At 35.4% G+C, this 8,661-nt stretch overlaps 1 protein-coding gene across 2 annotated transcripts; it reads right to left on the bottom strand.

Annotated features, from left to right (window-relative positions):
* Positions 1-1,052: 1,052 nt before the first annotated feature.
* On the bottom strand, positions 1,053-7,781 carry LOC134792141 (uncharacterized). 2 transcript variants are annotated; one of them, XM_063763358.1, is made up of 6 exons: positions 7,559-7,781; positions 6,672-6,863; positions 6,037-6,175; positions 4,346-4,484; positions 2,866-3,605; positions 1,053-2,596 (listed from the first exon to the last, which is right to left on the bottom strand). In XM_063763358.1, exons 1-4 carry the CDS (start codon positions 7,694-7,696, stop codon positions 4,474-4,476), a joined length of 480 nt encoding a protein of 159 aa, XP_063619428.1. In that variant the 5' UTR covers positions 7,697-7,781; the 3' UTR covers positions 1,053-2,596; positions 2,866-3,605; positions 4,346-4,473. The 2 variants fall into 2 exon arrangements, with proteins under 2 accessions (XP_063619428.1, XP_063619429.1); XM_063763359.1 differs by lacking the exon at positions 2,866-3,605.
* Between the last annotated feature and the right edge of the window lie 880 nt (positions 7,782-8,661).

Genomic DNA, 8,661 nt, shown 5'->3' with positions numbered 1-8,661 from the left:
GTGCTGCCAAACCTTCCCACTGAGAGGGCTCGATGTTGCATCTTTTCATGTGCCGTTTCTGAACATCTTTGTATCGGAGGAGTTGCCCGCCAAGTTTCCGCTTACCCTCCTCTAGTTCAGAAAAAAAGATGCGCTTCGCCACTCTCTCCTCCGCCATACGCGATACGTGACCGCACCACCGAAGCTGTCGACGCATTAGGTAAGCCTCTAGTCCACCGACCTTGGCGCGTCGCAGAACTTCGGTATTTCGCACTCGGTCAGACCACTTGATGTTCATAATCTTACGTACGTACGTATTCGAATATACAGTAAGCAAAACTATTAGCTTAGCACTCCTGCATACAAATGGGTGCAGGGGTGCCATTGATGCTAAGCTAATGGCTTTGCTAACTCAATCGCGTAGTATTTTTTTATACGCGATTATGTCCTGTGTAAGTAAATAATAATATAAAATTCATTTAAGTTTAAATGAGTGTTTACTGTTTAGGTACCGCATATGTGACGACCGGTCTGGCCTGATGAATATTTGTCTGATGAATACAGATATTTGTTCCTGAGTCATGGGTGTTTTCTATGTATATAAGTATGTATTTATCTATATAAGTATGTTTATATCGTCGCCTAGTACCCATAGTACAAGCTATGCTTAGTTTGGGGCTAGGTTGATCTGTGTAAGATGTCCCCAATATATATATATATATATATATATATATATATATATATATATATGTGTAGGTACGTCGTATAATGCTTGGAGCGGAAGATAAATAGGTACATTACATAGAGTCATTAATATGTTTGTAATCCACACTGTTGTAGTTTTTTTTAACCATAAAATTTTAACTTTTTCATGTTGCCAATAGTACGTACATATTAAAGCTAGTGTTGCCATGTATTAAATAGAAAATAACTTACTACTTGACTTGCTCAGAACATAATTTATCTAGATTTTACAGAGAGCGGGTACCTACTGAAAGAGCATTAGGGTTTGGACAATTGGTCAAGGGGGTCAAGAAAGCCTCCCTGAAAATACATAGGTACAAGCCTACATGAGTGTAAAAGGTTATGTAAATTTCCACTGTAGCCGTAATGTTAAATGAATATCTATAGAAAGAACCTACGTAACCCGCTCAATCATAATTACATGCACATACCTAAGTACGAATTTAATAATAAAATTGTTCTATAAATAATGTATTTATTATAAAATTTCATATTCATCAACGATCACAAGTTGCAATTAATGTAATTACATTGGAGATATATAAACTTTGATGTTATTAAGAATATGCGTAACGCTATAGTTATAATTAAACACATAAGTACGGCGAAACACACAGTGATTGGTAACCAAAAAAGCACCAATCAAATTAATTTAGGTGCCTAACCAAAAAGGGCAGGTCCCACGGCTGCTGGACAGTCAGAAACACCTTGAAATTAGTTGTTATTTATTAGGCCTATTTATTCGCGATAATGTTACGAATCATTGTTATAGGGGGTATTACTGCAATGTTCTGCCGCCAGAGTGCAGCACTAGCACATATTGTAAACCATAGAGTAACTTAAACGGTACCTACTGATAATTCCGCTACTCGATGCTAGATGTCGACTGCGAAAATGATAGTCGTTTTGGTATCAAAATTGATGTATGGAGTGAGCACTCTAAGAATTTCTTTATGCTATGGTGAGCCTTAGGAGGATTTAACGATGGAGGCACACCGGAGCCGCAAACGGATCCGCATCCAATGGGCCGCCTTACGTAGTTTTCTTGCTTATCGATATTTTATTAGGTAAATTTTACTAACAGGTAGTACTTAGTCAAAGAGTTAAAGCCTATCTCCAATGAATTTCATTCATAGTAACAATTTTACACTAGCACAACTAAATCATTAGTTTATACAGTTCTATATACCTAGTAAAGTTTTATTATAAACAGCAATTTGCCTTTTATTTACCTACTCCTGTACAAGAATGTGACAACTGCATATTACAACAGGTCCACAATAAATACAATAAATAAATTGTTGATGCACTTAATTTTAATCATACTCTTGTACACTTGTAGCCTAGAGATAACTACATATACGTACCTATATGTATATGAGAAGCAAAACCTAAGCAAAGTTTCGTTGATTGTTGGTATAAGATGTGTTAAGTATACCTAAGACAAATTTATGCTTCGAATTTGACAGACACCTAATGTAGGTGGCGTTGTACGGTTACGCGGTAACTCTGATGGTGTAACGCTGACGATTGACAAATCAGTTACCAATATTATACCAGCAGTTACCAGTATAATAAGGCACACGCTAATCAGAACACGATAGGTATCGAATATGCTCTTAAACAGATCCCCACAATTTTTGTTATACCTTGTACACGACAAGAAACAAGATTATAATTAGATGACGATACCTGACTAAGCTACTTCTACAAAAATTAATAATTTAGTAATTGCCTCCGTTTCTTTCTCGGACTAAATGACTTGTTCTGAGGTTCTACCTTTACGTCGCTGGAAATACAGGATGCGCTTTGGCTCCCGGACGGCGTAGTTGGCTCCTGCTTAATGTTGAGATTTTTCAAGTTTTCCCGCTCTCTGAAAATGTATAATACAAAACTGTAACTTATTGGCATTAGAGAAAAACTTTATAATATAGTTCTCATTCCATACAAGAAGGCATTAGCCTTTATGTACCCACTTAACTATGTTAGTTACTTGACTACAAGATCATAATCGTTAACATATCGACATAATTAAAAAGGTTTAAGTGTTTTTATTAAAGCAAAATAAAAATCCCATACGAACAGGATGCCCAGCTGAAAACTTACACGTATAAATATTTACAAAAGTGAAAACTTACTAACCTAGAAGTCAAAGTTTATACACACACTAGCTGTTTTAATACAATAATGCAGACAGACATAAAAAAAAAACATTCTATGTTCACGCTCAATATTATCAGTCCTCACTGTCCGAAAAATTCTCGCTATTAGAAAACTCATCACTGTCCATATCTGAAAAATCATCACTATCAGAAAGATACTCAGACAGCGAGTGATCAAGGTATTTGTAACGCGACACTTTTCCTAATATCGTACCATGTAGATACACGTGTGGAACCATCGTTATCTTGCGGCCACGTGGGCTTTGGAACACTAACAATTTACTCTTATTTACATTAAACCTAAATCCATTTTCCTTAGCATAATCCTCACATTTCTGTAGGAGTTTTATTATTGCACTAGGCCAAGGACCCAGCAAAACCAAATTATCTTTGAAGCTGATATGGTTTATGATTTTTCCTTGTATGCAGCAGCCGACTCTGGCGTTGCTGAGCTGATCGAAGAGACAGTAAAGGTACGGATTAAAGAGCCGAGGTCGTGGTCTCGTGTTTAATTGGTTTTTATAAAAATATTCCAACATCACAACAATCTCATCCGGAACGACGGGTTCAGATCTCATTTTTTGCCAAAGTTTGTCGTAGGGTATTTGGTTGGAGGTTTTCTTAAAGTCAAGGAAACAAGCATAGATTGCTGTCCGTCTATCGGTGTAATGGCGGACAGTTTGCTTCAGACACAGTACTGCGTCTGTGCAGAGTCTAGACCTGAAACCAAACAGGTTCATGTTTAGTTCCAATGACGCCGTTAACAGTACTCATAAAACTAACTGCAATAATAACGTTCGTCCCGTTTTTTAGACACAGATCTTATATATTTCATTTGAAATAACAACGTCGTTGTAGCTTAATAAAAACAACAACCAAATGTCCTACGACAAGCTACTTACATTACGGATAATATTTTTATGTAACGTGACACATTATTAATTATTAATCTAGATAGAAAGAAGCTTACAGCAGCACAAGGTAATTGGTTGTTCATCGAAATAAAAAATAAATAATTATGTTAACAGTAAGTAGCATATGCTGGAATTTATAGGGTATACGACATATCTTTCGTTTATCTGTGAAGAGGAAAGGGTTATAGTATTAGTTGAAAATAGTTGAGCATTCGAGTTTACGTTCGTCGCGACATCTATTGTCGAATAGCAGTAATGTAAATACCACTACTTGACGTCAAATGTCGACTACGAAATAACTCACGTTTTGGTAAGAAAGCTGATGTATGGAACTATGGAGTTACCACTCTTTCTTTACTTATATTACCCTATATGTGACGTTATCTATTAAAAGGGACCTTATTGGTGATGGCGCTTACGCCATTTTAACGATGCTCTGATATAAATTCAATGCCGCGCGACGCTGTGCGGCGTAAGCGCCATCGACAATAAGGTCCCTTTTCATAGATAATTCCCCATATGAAATATTAAATACAATTTACTTACATAGCTTCATTTCTATGAGTGGCAGCAGCAATTTTGTCTAATAATGTATTCGGAATGTTTAACAGGTCAGCACATTCCTTATCTACTTGATGCTGTCTCATATGTTCTTCATCATTGAATTGTTTGGTTTATAAATATCCTGTAACATTGAAAGACAATGTTAGTAATAGTTTTCTTATAACATAAATGAATTCAATTGAAGGGACGTTTACCAATACAACATAACTGACTACACTGGTTGACTGGTTGATGGCTGAGATACGCGTCATACTCGTGAACGGGTGCTGTTTGTGGAGACTGGTCTGTTTAAGCTAACACAAGCTATTATACTTAGTAACTTTATTTTTATTAATTAATTACAGTGAGACGCCTCATTCTGCTCTCGTATGTTTCTTTTCTCTTAATGAATGGATTAATTATACAGGATATTGACTCTTGGAGACCCTATACATCTCTTAAGGATAACTTGATAAACTATATAATCTTATAGTTCTGACACCTAGAGACATTTACACCTCTAAATATTATAGATTTTTTTTTGTGTTTTGTATCTGTATTTTTTATGTAATTAGACATTAAGAGACCATATACATCTCTTAGTAATTGTAATACGTTAGATTGAATTGTTAGTTTTATTTTATAAAATTGTTGATGTTATTATTTTTGCTTGTAATTATGTAAATTCAATGATGACGTGTAAAAGTGCCCTTGTGGCCTATTTGCTTAATAAATGTTGATGTTTGATGTTTGATGTTTGACACCTGAAACGATTAACAATGTTCTTAAAAAAGTGTCAACCGCTCTAAGCAGTTATGTTGTTTTTGTAAACATCCCTTCAATTGGAACATTATTTTAATAATTGACAAAGTCTCTGTTAGTGTGAAATGGGGAAACTTTGTAATAATAATAACTCAACCTCAACAACTATGGTTATATGCTTTTGTTATAGGTATCAAATGTTAAGCCAAATTAACAAAGAATTTAATATATTTCTGTCAGAACCGACTTGTAATATACCTTGAAAATCAATGAAATATGGACCATGTTAATTTAGAATATTTACTTACTTAATTGTAAGTAAATATTCTTTATTGCACCAATACAGTAGAATCCGTTTATTATGACTCCGCTTATACTGACCAACCGCTTACTATGACGTAATTACTGTGCGAAGTTTGGTTTTCATATAAAATTGTTAGTGACAAATTCGGATAAGATGACTTCGCTTATAGTGACAAATCGCTTACTATGACCGAAAAATCCCATTTCCATGAAATTATGTCCGGTTATACTGACACTGTCGCTGGTTTTCGTGGCCGTCACCACGTCTTTCCCTGCGAGGACGTTTGGTGCGTTCGTGGCGTGTAAGGTATTTTAGTTTTGATCATCAGTGGCAAGTTGATATTTGTTATAAGTTTAATAAAACTCATTTCTCACAAAGGAATTTGAGATTAATTTGGAAAACATAACAAAAATAATAAGTTGTTCGTATGACGTGATGGTCACTTCCCTTCAATGTCATTATAAGCGGATTCTACTGTAATTATACATTTTTTATAAGTACATACATGATTTTATTATTAAGAAGAATTTATTTCTCTTGAGATAGAAGTCCACAAGTCAGTAAAACTTGAATAGATAATACATTGGCAACTTTTCCCCGATTACCTCTGTTTCTTATTGGTACTTACTTAATGCTATCTCCTTTCCTTCACTTTTGTATTCTTCTATCTCATCATCTTTCTTTTTTAATAGATCTCTAAGCTCTTGCTGACTAGTTTTTAAATCTGCTACAGTTTTCAGTAGCATATAAGACACATTTTGAAAAAACTGAAAATTTAAAAAAAGTTTAAAGTGTTCGGTTGTTTTATGCAATACTTTGCACGCATGCAATCAATGGAATGTAGGAAAAATGATGTTTTACATTAGGTAAATAATCGAATGACACTATGTTGTTGTAAGCGGTAAACATAGTGAAGCGGTAATGACAGAGAGAGTTACAGTCGTATTTATAATATAATATTAACCCCTGGAGCGCCCCAGAATTACCGTAGTATGGAACTCCTATACTAGTTACCAGCACACGTGTCTGTTTAGGGCGCTCCACGGGTTAATATTTATAATAGTAGGGATTCTAATGATTTTCTTAGTTCCAAATAGCCTCAGGGAGCAAGCCTCACAGATTTAAAACAGCTGTACCTAATCTAATACTATATAAGTTTTAAGTTTCTTTTTTTTTGTATAGAGGGATCAAACTTTGTAAAACTAAATTTTTGTCTGCCAATGCTTTGCCACAACTAGTCCGCTTTTAAATTTATTCACTTACCATTTCTTTTGATCCTTCTGAAAGTTTCAGTTTCAACTGCAAAGGGTATTCAAATAACTTGGTAATTGAAATGTCTAAAGTAGAAACACTTTTTTTCACTTCCAACTTCCTGAGGTTAGTTGGTTGTTTTAAAAGCTTAGCACCTTTCTGAATTAACTCCTCTGGTTCCACTTCGAGACCAAAGTTGCTGTCCTGCAAATAGTAACAACTTTGATTTAATTACTTTACACTTTTTGAAATCATCATAAAATAATATAAAAACATCTATCAGGGGCCCGTTTCTCCAAAGCTTGTAACTTGTAACACAGCTAGTGCTGCTAAACTAAGCTGTAATAATGCTGTTAAAAAGTGACATCCGCTTGTATTACAAGTTACAGCCTTTTGAGAAACGGGCCCGTGGTAAAACACTTGTGACAAGCCCCTTTCACAAGTTCCCAATCACTTCTAATTCTTGCATCACATACTAGGTGATCCGTCTGCTTATTTGCCTACTATATCATAAAAAAAATTCTCCGCTTGCATAAAGTTGGTAGAGCAGAAGGAGCGTAGATCTGCCTTTCTGACTGTGTCTGAGCGAACATATACAAATACAAGAGTTCTTGTCCTATGACGGTCTTCCCAACAAAAAAAAATATATGGCACTCTTCCACATTGACCTTGAGCTCAATTTTTGTTCAAAAATAAATCCGTATGAAACACAGCAAATGCTTATTCAGAACCGGAGACCATAGTCATACAAAAACAAAACAAACCATAAAGTCTGCTAAAAATGTTACAAAGTACATACTTATATTCTGTATTTTAGCTACATTCTACCCGGGATCCATATGCCTAAGTAAGTGATTTATTTGGTTGCAAATACATATCTGAAACTGGTATTAGTTTACCTTTAAACACTCCAAAAAGTCATTTTTCTTGAAGTAAACAAACCATATGGAAATGTAATCTGTAACGTAAACTTCATAGCTTTTTACTTCTCTGGATAATAGCAGATATGGCGGGTCCTCTTGTATGTTATGCCACATTGTTTTAAGATAATATCTAATTAGTCTAAAAATGTTATCTTATTTGTTAATAAAAGGAAAAAAATAAATTAAAATCAATTATAAAAATATAGTGTATAGACAATAATGAATGACAGGTTCACTGGCAGTGTTGCCAACTCGGATTTTGAAAAAATGCTAGACTAATGTCTAATTATGCCAAAATTATGCCAAAGATTTTTGAAACACCTATGCTAAAAAAATGCTAAAATATCACTTGAAATTAGACACTTAAAATACATACATTTTTCAAATTTATCGCCTTTTTCTACTGACAAGATCTGCTTGACCAACTTTATATAGTCCGTTGACGTCCATCCGTCCACAAAAGTCAAAATTCATATGAAAATATGAACCACATAAGGCAATGGCGCATATTGTTGCTGCCAAGTTGGTGCAAACTTGGCTTAGACTAAATTATGCTAAAAAATATGCCAGATGCTAAATAGAAAATTTTGGTGCCAAAGCGAGTGAAAATATGCCAGATCTGGCATCATTTATGCCAAGTTGGCAACACTGTTCACTGGGTTCACAGGACAGGCATATGACAGGTTGACAGGTGACAGTTGTGATAGGTGCACGGGGGCAGAGACAAACAGAGACAACGTCAAAGGGCTCTATAAATGAGACAATTTGACTTCAATTTGCACACTTGTGCGCAAATCACGGCGCGAAGCCGCGAACGCGTGTGGCGTCGATTTCGCAGAATGTTCACGCCTTTGTGCCTTAATCCCCGTTTTTTGTCGGTTTTTCAGCCCGCGAAGACGCGAAGCTAAGACAGCAAAACAAAATGGAACAACAGCTCAATCACGTATGATTCCGTAGATAACTAACAGTTAAACTCGATCACCTGATGCTTTTCCGCCATCTTGCCACAAACTAAATTGTGAAATCGCTGTGAAGTTGTGCGAGTGTGGAGTCATACGTCAACGTCTAGGTATGGTCGC

This window comes from Cydia splendana, chromosome 7 (assembly GCF_910591565.1).
Source record: "Cydia splendana chromosome 7, ilCydSple1.2, whole genome shotgun sequence".
In the NCBI taxonomy this organism is placed as follows: domain Eukaryota; kingdom Metazoa; phylum Arthropoda; class Insecta; order Lepidoptera; family Tortricidae; genus Cydia; species Cydia splendana.
This window is presented reverse-complemented; position numbering and strand designations above follow the sequence as displayed.